Genomic DNA, 22,652 nt, shown 5'->3' with positions numbered 1-22,652 from the left:
AACACATAGAGCAGAAGTCCATTGGCAATTATCGCCTACCCACACTATCCTGAGGTGCTACATACACACACATACAATATATATATATATATATATATATATATATATATATATATATATATATATATATATATATATATATATATATATATATATATACACACACACACACAGACGGGTGACCAATTACAGGAAAATCCAACATGATGTGTCTTAGTATCAGCTTCAGTGCTCCTTGCCATGTCTGGGGAACTCTATTGAACTAATTTATTTATACCACCTTTAGTTAATCAGGTAATCTCACTGAGCTCACAATCTCTTTCGTGAGACATACCTGAGTACAGCAGATAGATAGATAGCAGAAAGAAAAACAACCATAGCCAGACAAAACAAAATGACATTTATCATCAGGGTCAGAGACATCACTAAATAGATTTGAATATGAAAGTTTATATCATATTGTTTGGCGTTATGGAAATGGTGGTGGAGAGCACTGCCTTATACTTTGGTCCAAAATCTGCCATGGGTGCGAAACTAGGTTGAGATCTGTTGACTGTAAAGGCCATAGCATTTTGTTCATTTTCATACTTACCAAATGATTCAGTGAACCTTGGTGCACAGAAGTGTCTGCATTTGACATGTTTCTCCACTCTTTTATTTTAGTTTTTCCATCAATTTGCCACCCATCTGTACTTTTTATATTACGTTTTTGCACTTTCCTACAAAATATGAATACGAAAAAACAAAACAAGACTTAAAGTGCAAAAGCTTACCATGCCAAGCTGTTATTTACATCCCACAATACTTAAGTGTGGGCCGGCACAAACAACACGCTGAGAATGTTGCTTTTCTCAGAGCACTTTCAAGCAACAAGGCTAATAATGTAGTTTGTTCTAAGAGTGTGAGTAGACCAAGTGGGTCATTATGGGCAAAACAATTTATTCTTTTGGTAACATGAAGATCTCAAGCAAATTTCTAAGCAGTCTAGCCAAAGGATAACTTGTGTTCAAAGGGACTTTGGCTTGTAGGTGGTGCCATGGAGAGGTCTAGGTTCATCCCCTGGGGAGTTAGGAGTTTGCATAGTAAGCTGGTACTGTGTCTATTAAATTTTAATTGCATTTGTTGTGGTCAAGCAGAAAGATGTTCGATGTTGGATCACCAAATTTCTTAGGGTTTATCCTCCTTCCTATACCAGTAAAATCCTTTTAAAATGTCATGACAATATGGACGGTATTCTTTTTGTAAGTTTGAGTAAAAACAAATTAAACACATTAAAGCCATTTTAAATATAGCGTAGAACAACATTTTAGCACATTGCAACCACTGTAAAACACTGTATTGCAATGACCCACGTACTGGAAATGACAGTAAAACATGTATGACTATTGTATAAATGTTTTGGTCTTACCGAGCCTGTTGTCCAGCGCTCCAAAGTCCAGAGAGTACTTCACGACATGGTAATTGTTCCAAACGTACAGCAGGTTGTCCCTGGGATTGTAATCCACTGCAGCAATGTACTGGTAGGAGTTGGGGAAAGGGATGTCCAGAAACCCATCTTTACTCAGCTCTGTGTTATAGATGTAGTCAATCTTGTTTCCTGTTGCCTCATTGTCATCGTCCTCATACACCGTCTTTACTACATAAAGGATTCCACAGATCATGAAGGCGTTGGATGCTGAGCGCTTGTCATAAGATGTGTCCCAGGACCCCTCAACACGTAATGTGTAGGGATTGAGCTGGCTGATGACAATCCGCCCGTTGTTCTGCTCAGTAGCGTAAATCACCCAAAGACCATTTTCGTCAACAGCCAAGTCAATGTCGGACTTTCCTCCCCAGCGGTATGGAGATGTGTCATGGTAGTTGGCGTTGGCAATGATGGCCTCGCCGCTCTTGATACGAGTCCGCAGGTCAAACTTGACAATGTTTCGCGTGCGCTCCTTGTTGAAGAAGAGCGCCCCATCATAGACCACAAAGCCTGTTCCATCAACACGATGTGGGAGCTTGTAGGTTGTTGTTGGCCTTCCGGCGATGAAGTCTTCTTTGGAGGAATATTCTGTCAAAGTGTCAGTGCGATAGGGTGTCCAGGGCATGTAGTAAATCTTATCGGAGGCTTGGAGAGGGTCTTTGCACCAGGCTCCTGACTGGTGGTCCGATTCAAAGAGGTGCTCGCTCTGGTACACCCTGCGCAGAAGCCCTGGGCACAGGAATACTGAGGAGCCAAAATAGGGGAAAGACAAGTACAGAGTTACATTGGCAGGTATTATACATCAATAATTAAAAAAGCAAGTGGATGCAACGACACGAAAGTTCACATCTGCAGCTCAATCTTATCCACTGTAAAGGGCCAAGATCTTGAACCACACCATTCTTCATCAATGTTGATGATGATGATCAGATTTAGATTAAATGCATAAAAGATTACTGATTGTCAGACAAAGATTGCAATTAGTAATGTGATCACTTACTCCAGTTTTAGATTATTCAATGCATGTAAATTCAAATTTAAAGGGAAATAGCCAATATACAAACACAACTACCCTTTTTCATTATTTCATAACTGTGTCTCAAATTCAATAAGTGCTGTTTTGGTTTCAATTATGTACTGCTGTACCGTACTGTTAGTCTCTGAGCCTGAAGGCAATTAGTTTACAATGTCACTAAACGAACAGATGTAGGGTTTGTAGGGAGGGGTGAATAGATTAAATGAGGGTTATCGCTTCTGACTTAATGTAGAGCAGAAACAAGTCAGAAGATGCTGTTTAAACTTACCACAGACTGACTCACCCACATGCACTTAGACACATGTTATTCCTTTAGCTTGCTTCCCTTTACATAATGGCTTCTCTGTAAACATCTACTAAATTAAAAAATAATTGCACCAGGTTTCATGCTTTTCTTACATTAAAACGCCCTGGTAGTAGTTCTTCATAAACTTTCTTAAACACACAAAACCAAAGTTAAGAGATTTTGACAAATAGCTACGCTGCTATTATTGGCCGAGCCAGCCCTTAGGTAGAAAGAAAACAAAACAAGAAAATACAGTAATTACATCATCTATATAATGACTGCCTGTCCATTATTTCATCCACATGACATTTTTAGTCTACGGCATGATTTACAACACCACACACAGTAAACTAATTAAATGTGAACTGGTTTGTACTCAAATCAGATAAAGCCAGGCAAAGGCAATATAGCTGGAGCAGGTCAATAGTGGGCACCATTTGCAAAAGCTAATTTCAATTCAATATCGATCATCCTACACTGAGGCAATTATCATTTTCTGTCATTCCACAAAGTTGATATCTGAATTCAGGAAAACAATAAATATAAGTTAAGCATGTAAATTCACATTTTAAAGATAGGGTAGGGGCAACTTAGGAGAAAGAGACAAGCAAGAGACAGTGAGAAGTTACTGTCCCCAACCCGAAACCCAACCCTAGCTTTAATCTTAAAGCTACAAACGAATATCAAAATAAAACAAAATTACATATGTATGTTGTTACTATATTCACCAAAAAAAAAAGAAAAAGGAAATCATCAACTAGCAAAGGGAAAAAAAAATACTGGCTATGTCTGATAGAAAGGAATAATATATAGAATAGAGACAGTGCAGTTTTCCCTTTTCCCACAGGTTTTGGCCCACAGTACATCACATTTAAAAACAAAGTGTGTGTGAAGGCTCCTTTCACAGTAATGGGCTAGGAGCCTGACACAGCGCTGACAGGTTCTAGCCGCAGATCCGTCGAGAGGTAGAAGCTGAACGCTCCGAGGAGAAGGAGGAGACAGAGACGGTGAAAACAGAGGCTTCTTTCCCTTGTAATCTCTTAAGATTAAACATGTTGTCTACCTGCAGGTGAAAAATGGGCCGAGATGCATCCCGTTGACTTAGAGCCTTGGCACACATCTCAACGGTTGCTCGGCTAAATGCTAAGAGGGCTGTTCCTACGGTTGAAAAGGATGAGTTGTGCTAGGGTACAAGGTCAGAGTAGGTAAGCTTTGTACTGACAGCACACTGGGCTCTAAGGAGGTTGTATGCCAAGTATGCTTCTGAAGGATGTAAGCACAAAGATGGAGGAGTGAATGAAAAATTAGAGAAGTGATACAAAAGCAATCATGGCCTTCATGGGGAATTTCACAAACTCTGTTACCACAGCAGCACAGTCATCTCTATAAAGTATGAAAATGTTTTTCAACTCCACTTTCACCTTCATCGCTCATTCTCTTTGCCACAGATTTCAGTGAGATGTCATTAATTAATGACTACTATGAAACTTAACATTTATTGCATAGCTGTTAAAGCAGAACTCCTGACTCTTGTTTAATAATTCCTTTTCCATCTTTGACTTAAATCCGCTTTCAAAGTTAACGTCTGACAAAGGACATATTTCCAGCTCATGTAAAAAGGTAACAATACACAATGCTCCTGGGGCACAAGTGGAAATTTAGCATATGTTCTGCTGCATCATGCAGTGCTGATAAGGTAAGAATGCGACTGCTATACTGTATTGACTAGTGAGCCCCTGAGGGTTATAGCAATCATCATGTTAGAGCTATAATCAAAAATGCTGACAGCTTATTGGACAACCTATTGATCACCCCGTATAGCCCTCTCTTTTAATATTATGCAGCTGATAAAGCAGAGCTGGAATAATCTTCAGTTATGACAGGGAATAAAAACATCCCAGGGTCACTGGATTTCACTGGAGAGCAGCTCTGTAATGACTTTACCCTAAAGAAATCTCATATTTGTGGCAATGTCAAAAGAGCTATCAATCTGTGATGCTGTTGAAGGACACAGAATGAAGGTAGGGGTCTAGTGCAATATTCACGGTTTAGGATGCTGCAGCATGCACAGGGTGAAATGAAAGAAAGGATTTTGCTCATTAGGCATATGAGCAATTTCATTTTCCCCATGAATGACATGTTCAACCTTACCAATGAACCACACAATGAGCACAAACCTACAAAATGTCAGAAAAGTGCTTCAGCAACCCGTCACCCCGCCAAAAACAAATTTTAAAAAAGCATTAGCCCAAATGAAAATGCAGATGAGAAAGAAAAGTTGTTGGCATTTAGTTACCTTTTTGTTCCACTTCTATTTTTAGGCATGAAGGGGAGAGAAATAAAGAAAAAATTAAGAACAGATTATTGATGTGATAACTTGGAAAAGTCCTTATTACAGTCACACAGCATTACAAGAAGAGCATGGGGTTAGTGGAATAGGCACACAAAACATTCAATCATAAGCTTTTAAGAAGTACTAAAGCAAGTACGGTGTCACACAAGGGCCTGTAGGAAAAAGACAGATTAATCAGGTTTTAAATTGTACAAAATGTTTTTTGCAGTGATGGCTCTGTGATGGGAATGTGTAAAACAGATAGCACAGTACACGCCTTTTTCAACAGCCATAAAATCATTCAACCATATGGCTGCTTACAGGTAAGCTTTTGAGTTAAAGGTACAACTGGGAGAACAAATGGCCTCACATGCAAATTGGGTACATTTTGTACTAAACTATGCTGTAGTCTTAAACTAATAATTTGTCATTCAACAGACTGATGAAGCTATCATTTAGATACCTAAATTATAAGACCCCGTCAGTGGTGAAAATAATTCTTGATATTGAGTTAGTCTGGACAGAGATCTACATTTAAACCTGCTAACTTACTTTTTTGTTTATGCAGGACAGCAGAACCTGCTGGTATTGCTAACATGATAGCAAACTGTTCCATGTTTACATATCCAGCGCTGAACAAAAGTCGTGACCGCCTCACAAATGTAAGTCCAATGTCCTTTTAGCTCTGTTTTGGTCTCCCCCATCTCCTATGTGGGTATATATGGCTCTTAAGCTGCTAAATGCTATGCTATTTCCACCAGCTAGCTGCGAACTAAAACTGTAATGCTACAGGCTAAACACCCAAAAACAATTAGCTAAAAGATGCTTAAATGACAGGGTGATAATTCACTAAGAGTCATCACTTTCACATTATACATCGTCATTTGAGCTTCAAAAATACAATATATACTTGTATGCAGTGATTACCGGCAAGACTTAGTATTGTTTTCATGCTTGACCAATTTTATTAAAAGTGAAAAGCAACAGGTGTAACTAAGTGTAAGGTTTCGATTCTACAGCTCAACAAGTATACTGACAGCCTGTTGAAAAACGGCTATGGTTATTACATCTGAACTCTCTCTACAGTATATGTATTGCCTCCTCTTGTGGACAAGCCTTTTATGTCAGTCAAGGCATTTTGCAGGTCCTGTCCCTTCCCCTCCAGTAATCCCGGTTCTAATAAGAGAGGATTAACCTCTGTTACCAGGGCTTACAAGAGTCCTCTCCTCCAAATGGAGAGTGCAACAGAGTGAGGTATGGAGGTCAGTGGGTAGGAGCAGGTGGGGTAAAGTTTGAAAGATGGGGAAGTTATTAGAGGAGAGCAATATTAATGCAATGCAATGCAATGAAAAAACAGAAAGCGTAAGGGGGAGCTGAATCAGGCGAGGGAAAAAGCAAAAGGAGAGAAAATAATGGGCAAGAGAGAGGCTTTCAACAAGTTGTCTGTGTTTGTCAGATCATAAAATTGTACACTGATACAGCACAGCACCTCATCAACAGCAAACACTCCAGCTGTCACTGAAACGCGATAAGTCCATACTGGGCCTGGGCAACAATAGCTCTAGGTTACATCTGAATCACCATTACTGGCAACTCAAATTTGCCAATAACTCGGAACTGCATGTGGACCCCATAGATCAAGTCAAAGTAAACAGCCAAACGTCCCCGATCGAAGCCTCTTCACCTCCCGTGAGCAACGGCCACACAACAGGGACCACGGGGAGCCCGGCATTTCTGATTGAGCGATCGCTAACAGTGGCGAGGCGATAGGAGGGTAATGATCTACAGAAAAAGGCGTTAGCGGTGGGGATGTGAGAAGTGGTATACGACGCAATTGCCGGGAGAGATGGTCTGAGAAGGGAGTAAAGGATTCGGATGAAATCCCTGACAAGGAAATACGCCATTTCCCAGGGCTACTGTATGTGGCCCCTTCGCTTGACCAGAAGATGTCGCCGGATGCAGCAAGGTCATCCCCTCAGATCACTCATTGTTCATGTCACGTGTTTCAATACAAATACAGTAAATGCTGAGATACAAGGGCGATACAAGCCTCAGAGATCCGTGTTTAAGGTGTCACGGATAGAAGCGCAGCAGTGGGAAAAGTAGAGTGAGACGGAGAATTGATTCTTTCGAAAAGCTTCTTTGCTCCACCCCACCACCCCCATTGTGACCTTAATACGATTTTGGTCACGGCTGTCACTGAGTCACTAAAAAGCACTTAGCTCTCTCATCTCATGCTTTTCTCTCCATTCTCCTTGTCTGTCTCTCACTCCCCTCACTGATGTCTGAGAAGACTGAAACTACTAAACTATGCAAACAAATAAAAATTTTAAAATAAAGGGCCACTCTTACCTCTATCAGAAAGGGTTAAATCCTCCTCCATCCCACATAATAGACCTTGGACTACCTCTTCATGATAAAAATGATTCTGTGTCTGTATTTCAAAGCTCTTGATAAAGCCTTGCCCTGATATTTCAGGAGACATCATTTAATGGCTTATATGCTGAACACAGTCTAGCATGTCCCTCAGTGTTCCTTCTACTATGCGTGATCTGTTTTCTTAATGACTGAGGGCAAAAACAGCAGCTATTCACCTGTCGTCTACTCATTGAGAGGTATACAGAAATACAATTAATGGACACTCTCCACTGAATTGTCTGATGACGATGATGTTAATGGTAATCACACCACTCTCCAACACACTGTGCTTCAGTGAATTCAACTTTCAAACACTGAATGGGGTAATGATCTAATTATTTTAATAAGAGATGATAAGCATTGAGTGGCCATCAAATTATTTAAAAGTACATATGGGATTGAGCAAATGTGAAAAAATACGACCCCCAGGTCAGAGTTTAAGGGTGGAGAGGTCCTGGAAGCTCTTAACATTGCAGCAACTTCAGGGGCATGTGTGGCTTCAACTGCCACTTAAACATGACGACCAATTTGATGGATTTGAAAGGGGCAGGACAGTTGGATGTCTCATCGAGAATCGCAACGGGTCTGGCACATTTTCCTAGAGGAAAAAAAAAGGGACCAGCTGTAATCATCCTTCCCTGGATGCCAAAGCAAACCAGAAGAAAGAAATGTCATCATTGGCAAGGGGAAATTTAAACATTAAAAGATCTCCTGAGCTTACCAATTGACAAAAGTTTTGGTATTGTACATCAGTTATCTAGATAGATTTGACAAGGCTATTTTTTACCAACAAGGAAGGAAGGAGCCCAGTGCAAGCCCTCTTATCTTTTCGCCACTTAGAAGAAGTTTGGCTTTAAGTGCCTTGCTCTAAGACACCTCAATGCTACTCATTCACTTCCCAATACAGAAAAAGAGCTTGCTTTTATGACATTTCTTGAAGCAGCCAATCAGATATGTGTTGTACCACGCCATAGTTTAAGTGAATACATTGTTTGGCCAGGTTGGGGCAAATCCTGGCAACCGGTTTGGGCAAAACAATAACTCACTGAACCGTGTGCATGCAGCTTCTAACAGTTTGGCTGCTGTGTGGTTCACCCTGCCAAACACAAAGCCGGAAAAGGCAACATGGCTGATTCTGCAGCTTACCTAATTGGTCAAGCTGTCACTACCAAATTTAATAAGCTGAACAGGCAACCTACATGTGCGGCTTCCTTTTAAAAGAACATATTTTTTCATGGTTACACAATTATCATTATAATCAAAAATTTCCAATAAATGCAAAAAGAGTTTTGCTTGTATGCACATAATTCAGCCTCGACAGTGAAGATAATGTAGGCAGAACGCTTCCAAAGCACCCTACCGTTCAGCCATACCATACCCTATAAAATTCAATTATATTGCCACTGCATACTGTATTTGTTCAGATAAAGCATCATTTCAAATATAATTTTCACCTGACAAGTCGCTCTGCATACTTATTGTAGTCTACACCTCCCGTTTAAGACACATGCTGAGCAGCGAACAATGGGGACCTTTTGCGACTGTGACCCTGTCATGTGAGCAGCAGCTATATGGATTCTCATTTGAATAATTAACGCTTCCCAATTTCACACTAATGGTTGAGAGGTATCAGAATGGTATCATTAGCCGCTAATAGAGATTCATGGCGGAATTGCGGCAATATTTTTTGCAATATTCCCCCCCCTCCCCGTCTCTCTCTCTCAACTGAGGAGTTGCAGAGTGCAAACCCCTTAACTCCATCCCATCAGCTTTTTAATTAATGACACAAATTACGGGGCTTTGAATAGCATGTGCCTAAGGATGGGGGAGGACACACAGGCTGCCATCTCTCTTCCTCTGTATTCTCTCTTCATCTCCCTCATTTTCCCCCCTATCATTTCCCTCAGTTGGTGCTCATGAGTCTCCCATACCATCATTACAGGTTCCATTTCTCAGCACCCCTCTTTTTCTTTCAACCACTTGTCTGCTCTCTTTGTGCTCCTTTCTCGTACTTATTCAATCTCCTCCCTAGTGTCTCCTCTCTGCCGCCATCGCTTTCTTTCTCCCTCCTACTGGGAAGCTGCTATGCTATCTTATAACCTTGACAATGCATGATGCTGTGTGTGTGTGTATGTGTGTGTGTGTGTGTGTCTCTCTCTTTTGAGAGACAGGTGCAAGGACTTGGCGCTCCTCCAACCTGCTACCCACGTGGGACCGACCAACAGAGGGAGAAAAAAGACGAGTGCAGCCTAGGCAAAACAAAATTAAATACATTTTTTTGTGGAACATGACGGCAACTGGAGCAGAAATAACCTAATTGCATCTCCTAAAATATGTCTTGATTTTCAAGGACCTTGAAATTATGGAGGAGAACAGAGGGATGGGGGGAATTGTGGGGGGTGCAGAGAAAAGAAAGAGGGTGTTTAGTCTGGTGTGTGGCTGGACGTGGTGGAACACCGGTGAACAAAGAAAGGGGAAAAAAATACAAGGAAATGAAGAAGGAGCTTTGATTAATATGGTGATCATTAAAAGGAGAGACCCCCCGAAGAGACCAATCTCTAATTAGTGCTATATCCTCGACTCTTGGCACCCCAACAACTCTTTCAGATATGTGTGCCTGAGTAAATGTGTGTGTGTGTAGCTGTTGGAGGAAACACTGAGATAAAAGCGTTGCTTGTGTTATATAAATGGCAGTGTTTATGAACATTACTAGAAGCTTGTACAGCATGTAAGAGCATTTATTCCAATATGTTGGAGTGTCTGAGTGTAAAAGAAAGGATGACCCTGTATGTATGCTATTGAGCAAAGGAGAAGCCAATACAGAACAAGAACCTGATAGCTGAATAAGCTGAATGAGCCGGTGTAAACCATTTGTGGGGGAAAACAATTTCCACACATCCAGATCCACCCCTTTATCACCACCATTTATCCACATTGGCAACCACAGCCTCCACGTGCAAATATCTTGCCTCTCAACTGGTAAAATTATATCTTTTTTTCTCTCTGGAGATGGACCATTGTTTATACAACCCCCCCAAAACTCCTTATATTTTACACTACCATACTTTTATTATGAAAACGTAAACATCCCGTAACAGTAGATATACAGCCACTTTATGTGTTATCAAATCATGGAGGTAAAACTTTTATTTTCTATTTGAGAATAGTAAACAAGTACGGCTGGGAGAATACAAATGAATACAAATATTGTTTCCCAACTTTTTATTTGAAAAGTATAATGAGAATATGATCATGCTGTGTTCGTTTAACTAAAATCAGTTTTCTAAACAAACAATTTCCAAAAAACTGTAATTAAAAACTACAGAAATGAGCTGCATTTCCAACAGAGTTCGTTACATTGAACATTAATTGAATTATCATATACGACATTTTGATTACACATTTGGTTACACATTACATACATTTGTCGGATCTGTAAACATGTCCTTTGAGAAAAAAAAATCTGTATCCAAAAGGGATAAATTCGTATGTTATAGCTTTGGTTTCTTAGTTGCACTCCTGCCTGTGCATTCTTCTTAGCTTGTATCCAATCAATTAATTTAATTTTAAACCTTGTTTGCAGAAAGCAGTCACATCACCATTGAGTCACAGGTAGACAGACAACAGCCTGCTACACAAGACAGCAAGAGCCTCTCTGACCAGCAGCACCGCACATTAGCTTTCTAGCTAATGCCTCTTTCTCATCTACAAACAATGACATGCCGTGTCGTGCACCTTAGCTCATTGACTGATCTACCAAACAAACAAAATCAGTTTAAAGGCTGGACAGACATTAGCTAGCCAGGTGTAACCATATGAACATTAAACTGGTCAAAAAAAAAAACTTGCAAAACTCTGAACATCAGTCAGTGTAGATACTGGTGTGGTCCCTGTTCTTTAAAATCGCTGCACACAAAATGCTGTCTGTCACTGGCTTGTAAGCTACAGAGACCAGCCCACGTTTGTTCACATTGCGTCTCCGTATGCTGCAGCAAATGAGCCTGCTAGCTAAACTTTCCATCAAGCACCGAGACTGACATGCTCACTCAGGGGCTTGAGGGAAAAGGAGCATTTCCAATATATTGCCCACGACCTTTGTTTTCTTCCTTTCAATAATGAAAAAAATCACTTTTGCATCATTTCTCACTGCAATACATGATGACTAAAAGTGATTTCAGTTCCACTGTAACATGCAAAAGGGTAAATCACTGCAAAAAAAAAAAAAAAGAATACAAAACAATGTTTCTGCTAAGCATAGTTTAAAACCAATCTCTTGTGACAAGATCAATCTTGCCAGCGTGAATGTGGCCTGTGAGATATGTGACAGAACGCCATAGTCATCAGAGCTTGCTGTGTGGGTTAGGGAGTGGTCAGCTGTCACCGAGTGATGTGATGGCATTACAGGCCCCCTTCACACATGGGAAGAAGTGGAGCTGGTCATTCAGGTGGGGAGAAGAAAGGAGAAAAAAAAGCTGTCTGAACAAGAAAGCTAATGCTCACTGGCATTTCAGTGAGAGAGCGGGGAGGGTGTGGTTGTGTGATGTATCTGCTGTCACAGTGTTGACTCCCACACTAGACCTGATGAACTTGGATTGGGGAAGCTCAAGGGCAAAAAGCCGCTGAACTTCCATAAAATCTGCTTAGTAGATTTATTGATAACATCAACGGGGCAATCTACTCTTCAAGAAGCTTGAAAGTTGCTGCAAGATTATCCAAGGCAAGGAGAACAGCCTGGGTGCTTGGATAGTAGACTGCTGGTGATGTTTGAATACTGAGTGAGCCAATATCAAAGGCGATCTATCCATCTGTACATCGGCTGAGCTATGATTTTTATTAATAATCCAAAATCCTGAGATGTGCAGAGACATTAAAACAAATGAGCTAACCTGATGAGACACAGAACCAATCGCAGTATCCACACACTACAGCCATGAAGTCCCATCCTGGTCACACAGGTGGTGTTTACCTTAGCCGTGACCACTGCAATAATGGGCGCTGTAATCACACCACACTCTGCCCAAGCTGCATTGTAAGTGATAGCCATGTGTAGAGCATAAATTTCATGGTTTCACCTGCCAACACAGAAGGACAGAGATTGGTAGCAGGTGCTGAGCAGAACTTGCCAAAACAATCTACTCCATTATTCGCTAGGTGTGTTTTATTAGCAAAATGAATTAAAAGCCAATTTGGGAAGTTGGAAATAAAAGAACTCGGCATATTACATGGAAAGTTTCTATGAGGTATGAGCTCAGGATTACACCGCTCCGTTCAAAATCGGAGAATTGATTGCATGATTATATGTCCTGGCTCGGCTTCCAAAGTGTGAGAAATATCTGACAGGGGCTGAGCTGGATCCCACTGTGTGAGACAGGATTTTACATTGTCCTTATTAGCTACAAACAGCGGGGGGAACTAGTGGCTTATGTATAGCAACAGACTGCCAGCAGGTTTTCTTCCTTTGTTCTCTCTTCTTGTGCCTTTCTGTCTCTCACTTTTCCTTCCACCTCATCTGTCATACACACTGAAGTGTCAATTTTGAAAAGTGAACAGAACAAAAGCGAACTATCCCCTACCTCAATTTTTTTGGGGGGGGGGGTTGACCGTTTGCCTGGACCAAATCAGTCAATTTGCCATGGAAACTACACACAAAGGTACATCTAATTACTGGAGGGAGATAGTTGATGGACGGGAGACGGACAAGAAACAGCAAGCTGCCAACAACAGAAAGACTCTAAGGCAAAGCATGCTGACGTAGGTTTAAATGCTCTTTCTTGTAAGACAAGTCTGAGGAATTTGAGGGGCCAACGAGGGGATGTAAGTGCTTCATTACTGGTGAGGAAGAACACCGGGTGGGTAGGACAGAGACACACAATTGTGTTGACCTCTTATGAGCTCGACCTTTGCGAGGAACTGTTAAAGTGAAAGTTACACTGAGAGGAAGACGGAGCAAGAGAGGGAGAAAGGGCTTTAATAAGGCACTAAGAGAATAGACGCGCATCGCTCCACTGCACCGTGGAAAGTCAAGGTGAGAGGGCGGGGCAGAGGCAGATGTCAGTCTTTGGAGCACGGTCATGTTTATGAGTCATCATAAATGGTCAGCACATCTTTTCTGCCAGGGGGCAGCCTTACTAATCTGTAAAGTGCATGGGGGGACATGTGCAAACTATACTCGTACAAAGAAGAAGGAGTCGTCTGGCAGATGAAAAATGAGTGTCCCCTGATGTTCACATGGCTCCATTTACTGGGGGTAAATATAAGCAAATTCTATTTAGCTTTATGTATTAAGCACTTCTTTGGTGAAAATCCCATTATGTATCAGTTTCTTCTTTATTGATCCCCCTTTCTATCAGTGCTATTTTACCTCCCTCATTGTTCGAAGTGCTATTTCCTCTCACAAGAAGCACACAGCTCAAATCAGATAATTATTCAGACGGTAGCAGAAATGATGAATATGATGCCTTGTGCTGTGACACTGCCACACAGCACTGGCACTCTAAGTAGTAATTGCTGTAACCCCCCCCCCCCCCCCCCATCACAACTGATGGAGCAGATCAAATCGCAAATTAATAAAATCAATATTATATCTGTGGCATGTGTTCATCGATTTAGCACACTCCTCTGCCATTAATAACGGCAGATCTGATTGTACAATCTCCCCCGGCTTATAAAGATATGGAGAAGAGAGCGGTAATTTATCCTAAAAGAAAAAAAGCTCCCCAAGCAGGATACAGATAAAAGCTGTCAGTGAAGGTGGTAGAGAAGAGAGGAGGGGCAGTTGAGATTGCGAAGTGAAGGAACAGAGGGAGCAAATAAAGGGGTATAGCGGGGGGAAAAAGAAGTGAGAGCACTTGAAGACAAAATGTAAGTGAAAGCGAGGGAGACTTGGGAGAAAAAGAGTAGAAGGGCAGAGATGGGGAGGTTGTCAGTGGAATACAGAGTCAAGACTCCACCACTGAAGGAGAGTTGGAGTCATGGGTGGCTGCTTCTTTTATTAGACACTCAAATCCTTCAGTCTGTCTCAGGAACTCGGTAAGGAGACTTGTGTTGAAAGCCCATCCACAACTGAGCTGCCATGTCCCAAACCATATCCCTTTTGCCAATGTAAATACCTGAGTATTTGTCACAAATAAATGAGCAAACCAGTCCAAGCTATTTTGCATGTATCCTTTGGAGATTTCAACGTCCATTGATCTAGAGTGTCATGATCAATTGTGAAAGACAGGTGGTAAAAATGTAAGTTGGCTCATTCCAGCCAAAAGGATTTGATTGCCTTATTTGGGAGGTAGAAAGCGAGTCCAGTGGGCTGTTACAGATGAATTGCATTCACACCCTGCAATAAAACGCGTGTCAAAGTTGGTCTCCAGTGACTGACTGTGATTACACTTTGCTTCAGCGGTCAACATACAAATAAATGCCTCCATGAGTTCTGCAATGTTTATGCATTGCCAGCAGATTTCTTTATCCTTTGATGGTTCTGGGCACAATCCAGAGTTACACCAGACGGTACCGCCGTTTCCTTCTCCGGTGCGCCCTAAAAAGCGGCCCCCACATTACAGGAACAAAGCTGCCAGAAGCAGTTTTCCAACAATTCAGGCAGACTGTTCTGTGTTTGACTTGGCTTTTGTTAAGGAATTTGAGCATATTATTAAAAAGATGGTGGAAGGTGGGTAGTTAAGACTGAATGGGTATGCTGTGAATCCCATGGGTCTCAAGGAATTTCCATGGGATCGGACAGCAATTACATTGTTTCACAGGTATCTGGACAGGTAGCAAAATCCTGCCTCCGCACTGGATAGGAGAATTTTCCCATGTTGTCATTATGTGTGAGTATGTCATATACATTCAGTAAAGGAAAAACAGTAGCCTTACATGAAAGAAATGGAACCAGCGTAGGATGGGTGGATCCCGCTGGATTCCCATGCGACAGAAGGGCTATGACATTGTGTGATCTGGATCGGGGCGGGTCGGGCAAATTAAGGCACTATGGACAGCCATAATGTGTGACCATGTCCATAACATCATTTTTAAAAAGTGACTTAAAGTGAAAGTGATGGGTTTAAGATGGAATGGGAGTGGCTATTATGAACAGGTCCCATGTGTGGGATTAGGAAAAAGTCAAGCAGGATCACTCCTTTCACCCTATAGTTGGCAATGAACACTTTTTGACTATGAAGAGAGCAAGACTATAAAGACCAAGAACATGGACATATTCCCACACTAATGCCCTCACTATGCTGGGTAAAAAAACACTTGTACAGTGCCAGTTCCCAACACTGGGACAATGTCCATCTTGGCTTCTACAGATAAACCTTGATGTTAAAACAATGGCATGCTAGTTTCAAAATCTGAGTAGATGGAAAAAACAAGTCCATCTTGGCTTCCTCAGGTATGTAATTTTTGGACCAAATGATAAAGCAATGGCAAACTTGTAGTAAATAGGAACAATTTTGAACCAAAAGTCCACATTTGGCACTCAAAGCAAAGCACGCAGACGGCTGATAAAAAGTTGTGTAACTGTAGTGCTGTATCTTCAGTTGGGTCAGTGTTCTACATCGACACCTCGGAAAGACACTGACACTGTGTGGCCAAGATAGCAAAATGTGCATATTGCAAAAAGAGTCCGGTAAAAAAAGAGCCATCTGCCAGCTCTGGATCACAGGTAGAAATGGGTTTTACTTCACAACATGAAAGCTCCTATCAGGCAGGCTACTGAGAGAGCCATGTAAGGACATCAAATGTTAAAAAGATGGTTTTGATTTAAATTTGAATTATTAGAGTCCGCTTGAACCCAGCAGCTGCAGACAAGACAGATAAATGCCCATGACCAAATATTTCCAGTTTTATATCATTTCTGAGCAAGCCATACAACATGTCAGGATTCCCGCCAGGCATAATTACTGTGTCTTTGGTGTTCCACTTCAAAAGGTCATTTTAACACAATACATAAGGTCATATGGCAATGTCCATGCCACTTCCTCTAGCCTCACCTGGACTTCCTCTCTGTGTGTTCATCCTGTTACCCCACGCTGATCTTTCCATTCCCCGCCCAAATGTTTCCACTCAAGTTATGTGCAGCCTGACACTGTTTTTCACCTGCTGCAATAATTAAAACCTTTTTTATTTACTTCAGAGATGCCTCACTGGTCTGAACATTAACTGGCGTCCACTGAGCTGAACTGAACCGAAAACAACAAGTATGTTTCATTTAGATGAATGGCCTTTCTCGCTGTTAAGCTAACAGATACATGACATGATCAGACATGATTCCTCAAAGATATTAAAGTACTGTGAACTGGTGGGGGAAGGGGGGAGCTGATGGGAGGGTACTGACAAGCACCATCTGAAAATGAAAAGCAGCTAACACTGTCTCTGACAGAACAACTGCAGTTTGATTCTTTTTAGCATGGTGTTGACATAATTCCCACACAGTGGCATTATTCTGGATGACAAATCTACATTGGTCTCAAATGATGTGCCTATTGTATCACTTTAATACTGTATCTACATTAAATACATTATTGCATTCACATAAATTACACAACCAATACCCTACAGAAGAACATCATTATATTACAAAACGTAATTGATAATACGGGATGAAGAATATTAAAGAAAGTGTTGATCTCCTGTCAGTTACAACAAACAACAGTATCGCATCTGTGGGTAAACATTCCTCCACACTGATATAATGTATCTTTTATCACATGTAAACACTGTCAATAATATTTCCTGTACTCATACAAGGTGTCAGATTTTTTGGATCATGAGAATCATTACTCGTCTCCACATCCACCGTCTTAATGTGTTCTACTATAATGGATGACACATTTAAGGTCTTTTTGAACATTTGGAACATCACCAGCATGGATGTTTACTGGGTTGTTGATGAGTCACTGCTGTTAAGAGGAAATGAGAATGAGTAAGAGCATTAGGAGGTGCTTAAGAGTGTGAGGGAATTAAGGAATACATACTGTAGGGTACACATTCATATTGGACTTCCAGATATTTGTAGGTTCCCGGGCAAGGGTCAGGAAATACATCTGGTCCAGCCACAACAGCACACTGGGTCCGGTTATTACATCTGAAAACAGAGAAAGCAACATGAGACAATCTTGTCCTTCTGAAAGGCCACAGTACATAGCAGCACATTAGTCAGATGATTAATGTGGTTAATGAAGTTGAAAGTATTTAATTATGTAGCAGCAATTATAACGTTTATAACTGGTCATAGAAATAATTCACCCAGTCTTCCCTTAAATATATATAGGAAATCAGCAAATGTTTATATTTGGGCACTGAGGTGTGCTCCACTGTTTATCAGGTTCACTGTAATTGTCGTGGGAAGTGCTACTTAGCTTGTGAAAATAAAAGTGAAGCATTTAATCGCTGGAGTACCCCTTTCAGCCCGAGAAGCTTGAACAAGGACTAGATTTTATATTATTTAAGAATAACAGTTGGATGTAAGTGTTGAGGTCAGATGTAGACTGACCTTAAAATTTGATAGGGTTATTTAAAAAATGCATGGAGAGATGGCATAGACTGAAGTGTACTGTGTTTTAGGCTGCAAAAGTATATATTTTTTGCCATTTTGAATTGAAACAATGGGATTCAATCTGACGGGTTAAGTTTTGAATTTAAGAATATATATCTTGAAATATTAGTTGCAGTGTGGTATGGCATATCATTTATGGACATCTGTATTTTTCTTGTTTTATCTCTCTATGTAAGAGAAATTGTATTTTGTATAAGCAAGTTTGAAGGGGTGACTAAGGTTGCTTTAGATACATTGACCAACTGATGGACTACATACAAGGAAAGATGAAACGGAGAATAAGTTGAACGGAGAAGAGTTGTGTGACATTTTTAATGTAAGAAATTGTGGCGTTCACTATTCGTTTTAGGCTCTGGAGGCAAATGTCATGGGTAAATTCATCTTTCTGTGGAGGAGTAGAGTTGGACATCATGGACCTACAACCAGGCTTTAAACCATGTACAGGTTACATTGTTATTACTGCATGATGGATGGCAGTGGGGGGGTAGACACAATCAACTGAGTGCGAAATCAGCTCCAACATGAAATGTAGGTCTTCATTAAAAAATACAATTATGGTGCCGGTGGTGTTCTCATGTGCCATTTTGTTTTTGGCAGTCATCAATCAAAGCCCCACTTCATATGCACAGAGAGCCTCTCGCCACACATAATAGCAACACTTATCTCACAACATTAACTCTTAAATGTTTTGACGTATTGATCTGTTGGTGCTTTGCATCTGTTTGCAAAATGAAAGTCAGGTCGCCCCAATCTCTATTTGAGCACCTATTGTGTGTGTGATCTTCATGATGGTGACTCGTGCTACAAGCTACAGTACATCCAGGATCGCTGTCCATCAAATCCATACTCATTTACGGACTACCATTATCTTGCAATATATAAAAGGTATTTATTCCCCCAGCAAGGCTGTTCACAGTGCAAGTCTTGTGAAGGTCAAGGCGGGGTCTGACACAATGATTCATACTCCACAATAAAGGATTCTCTACACCTTAATTAACATTGATTGGCTGCCGACTAATCAATCGAACCAGTGAGGGACAAGCAAAAAGGGGCTCATCTCATTTCAAGCCAACCCAGTAATGAGATATGGTCTGCAGAGTCTCTCCCATGCGAGCTTTATGGGTTCATGAACCCAGCCCCACCGCCACCCCCACCATCACCCTCTACCACTCACTCACTCACTCACTCACGTCAGCTGTCTGCGGCCTGTCGCTGCCTATGAAGAGTTAATTCCCAGGCAGTAAATGCCAGTCAAATAAATAAGGGGTCAAGTCTATGAAACTGAGAAACAATTATAGAGGCGGCCTTCTCATCACAACACCTTTCTCTTTACAATAATTCCTGGTTTTCTGGTTCTATTTCGAATTGGGGGGGAGGCAATCAGCAGGTGAGAACACAAATTAAGTGCCACACAGAATTAGAAGTGAGATGGATAGAAGAGACATAGCTAGCTAGAGTTTGGAGCTAAGACACACACACACACACACGTTTGTTTTTTTAGCAACATAGATATAATTGTTGGCTTGTTTTGTGCGTGGACAACATGAATATATGTTTTTGTTTACTCAGTGATACTGCCCTAGAAGTTAAGCTAGGACCAAATCTGAAATTTTAATCATAGTTTGTAATAACTTCCTCTCGAAGGGATTAAACATCATAATGCGTATTTAACGTGGATTGCAAACTTAATCCGAGCCTCAACATCTATCTTGACCCATATTCAAAATCCCTTTTATCACTGCTGTGCATTTCTACCTCAATTTGCACACGCGGCCACAAATACCTCCTGATTGGTTTTCTGTAAGTGTCCTGAAGGCACCCACATCTTTGCAGGGGGAATAATATAAGTTAGAGAAATAATTACAATTAAATGTATCAAGTGCAAATCAATGGCAGAGTAGGAGGGAGATCGATAGTGGGAGAAGCTGCCCGCACCACGTGCCACAACGACTTCACAATTACCAATTAGGGGGTAATTACGATTTCATCAGACACTTGGCTCTCATGGAGCCCTTTGAACTGGCTGGGAAAGAGAGAAATGGATCCACTTTGAGTGATGTATTTAAATATGTATAGGAATATGTGGTTTACAAATGCACTATAGGAGGAAGAATTCAGCAGGTGGTTAGAAGTTACTGGAGGCCAAATACTCTAATTGGCGCCTTGCTGGAAGCTTGGCTTCCACTCGCAAATGGGAAACAAAAGGATGATCTTTGAAACCTACACAACAGTAATTCATCAATTACATGTGTTATCACTTCTCTACTGGAGACACAATGACAGAAAATGATAGCATCTGGATATGTAACCCTCTATCAGAGCTGAGATTCTAGAAGATGACGCAAAACTCAATTTTGCAATTTGGCCACCAACTTCCCCTTTATATCAGCATTCCCACTTTTCCTCCCTTATAGCATTTTTCCTCCTGTTCCCTCATCTGCTGTTTGTTATAACCGGCAGATTAGAGCTCAGACTGCCAGCTGACAAGGGGAGATGTGGCACAAAGCACAAGAGCCCTATGTAAGCACAAACTGTAATGACTATAATCGCTGGCTGATCCTGCTGCTGCCTCTGATGTAAGAGGGTTGAGCCCCCTCAGTCTACTGACCACTGACACAGGATAAAAATATAAACAAATGGATAAATGAATGAACGAATGAATGAAATAAGGAGAAAGACAAAGAGGACACGGCCAGTAGTCTAAGACATGGACGGTGCAGCTGCTGTCAAAGCTAGACAGATTTGTCTACATTGGGGAGTAATAAAAGAGAATTGGTGTGCACCACTGTTCCCTTTCAGAACTCAAGTGATTTATATCACAAGGAAAATACCAACCAAGTGGAAGGAGAGAAAAGGTTCGGCAGCTTTTAAAAGTTCACGAGATAAAAAAAAAAAATGCAATGCTGAATGTTCTTCCAACACGGCAACTGGCTTTGGGTGATTTTTCATAGAATCCATATCAAAGAAGTTTGCCTGAAGTAAGTCAAATAAGAAAATAAGAACAGAGATGGTTCAGCTGTAGTTCTGCTCTGAAGGGCCCCTTTCTGTTTGGAGTTCTTCCACAGTTTGGATATGTTTGATGAAACAGCCCCTGCCAGGGAGCACAAAGTCTCCATTTGCTTTCAGTTAAAAAGAGCAAACATGTCCAAAGTGCCCCACCTTCAAAAACACACACACACACACACACACACACACACACACACACAGCTATTAGTTCTTGAGTTAAGAAGAGAAAAGAATTCACAAGGTGCTTTAGGAACATAGTGTGTGTGTGTGCAAAGACAAAGTGCATGTTGGTACTGTTTGCCTTGTGAACACTTCAGTGTGTGTCGGTGTGTGTCAAGCTGTGTACACACTCGTGAGAGTTTGTATTTGTAAGACAGGGAGGGAGGAGAGCGGAGAGTGACGGACGGGTCAATATCCCCGTCCCTCTGCTGGGACCCATTACGTTTTAGTGATGGTCTTTGCCACCAACGGTCGACTTCATTCATTATCTTTCCCAGCTGCACGCCTCAGCATCCATCTTTTCTCATTCATCCTGTCTCCTGCGCAGCACACAAAACTCCCATCTCAAGAAAATGTTGCAAGGGGAAGCAACGGCCTACAGCATGGTGCATTCTTGTGAGTAAAACCAGGAAGTGTTAAAAGGTATCTGTGTCGACTAGTGTAGCTCCTTTACAGAAAGAGGAATTGTTCAAATAGAGAAGCTTGTTAAAGACCATATGTATCAAGTCCTCTGTTGTGGAGCTGCTATAGAATAATGTGTCTTGTATATGTTCCAATTATAGGGAGTAACCACAAAAGGTACCTCAATCTGGGGATTATCAAACAAACTCTAACAGCTGTGCTCTCTAAGTGCTGCCTCTGCTTCCACTCTGGAGGGACGGGCGTATGTGAAACTACACAGATTTTATTAACTGATTCGCCGCAAGTGCTGTGGACAAACTAAAAGGGTGTTTCAAGCGGGAGGATTATGTAAACAAAAAGATTACATTCATGTTTTGTTGGTAGTAACTACAGCTGGAAAGTGGCAAAGCTTTTCATTTCAGTGTGACATCTACTGCAATATCACATGCACACACTTTCTTGTAAACTGGTACTAGAGCTTGTCGTAGTAACTACTTGCATTGTGTCCAGTGGCTTTGATTGGTTGTGGCTAGTATAACTTGTTGGCAAAAACGATATGGAAAGGAAAGCTCTATTGGCGTTGCTTTTCAAAAGGCAAAAAAAAGGTTATACTGTAACATCAGATGGTGCGACACAACTGATATGATAGCTCCCCCCATTTTTGACTCATGGATCATTTGGATTTTTTTTTTTTTTTTTTAAACTGTCCATCATGAGTCTGAAAACCTTGTAGGAGTGCAATGCAGTGGAGGCCTCTGCGCTGCTTAAGTACACACTATCATTTTTACTAAGCATACTGCAAAAGCGTTTTGCACTGGAATATAAATAAAAGGACAAAGAGACAAAAGAAAACAGCCTTAGGTGTTCATATGCCTATGATCACTGTCCCTATTTAATGAGAATTCCATGAGGTGCACCTGAATACCAACCAGCCTC

The 22,652-nt window shown here is 41.1% G+C and overlaps 1 protein-coding gene across 7 annotated transcripts in view; it reads right to left on the bottom strand.

Moving 5' to 3' along the window:
- The window catches only part of LOC119912376 (adhesion G protein-coupled receptor L3-like), a 224,473-nt gene that overhangs the window by 91,386 nt on the left and 110,435 nt on the right, over window positions 1-22,652 (bottom strand). For 4 of the 7 annotated variants that reach the window (XM_038731552.1, XM_038731551.1, XM_038731547.1 and 1 more), the window contains exons 5-6: window positions 17,509-17,618; window positions 1,409-2,209 (exon numbers count right to left, since the gene is read on the bottom strand). In XM_038731552.1, coding sequence (XP_038587480.1) covers window positions 1,409-2,209; window positions 17,509-17,618 — 911 coding nt within the window. Of the gene's footprint in view, window positions 1-1,408; window positions 2,210-5,083; window positions 5,099-17,508; window positions 17,619-22,652 lie in introns of all 7 variants that reach the window. The other 3 variants (XM_038731549.1, XM_038731546.1, XM_038731548.1) reach the window with 1 other exon arrangement.

This window comes from Micropterus salmoides, unplaced genomic scaffold (genome assembly GCF_014851395.1).
Source record: "Micropterus salmoides isolate LMB-PRFRI ecotype aquatic unplaced genomic scaffold, ASM1485139v1 Ms_hic_scaffold_2, whole genome shotgun sequence".
Taxonomy (NCBI): Eukaryota; Metazoa; Chordata; class Actinopteri; order Centrarchiformes; family Centrarchidae; genus Micropterus; species Micropterus salmoides.
The sequence above is the reverse complement of the archived record's forward strand: the minus strand, read 5'-3'. Positions and strand labels throughout refer to the sequence as shown.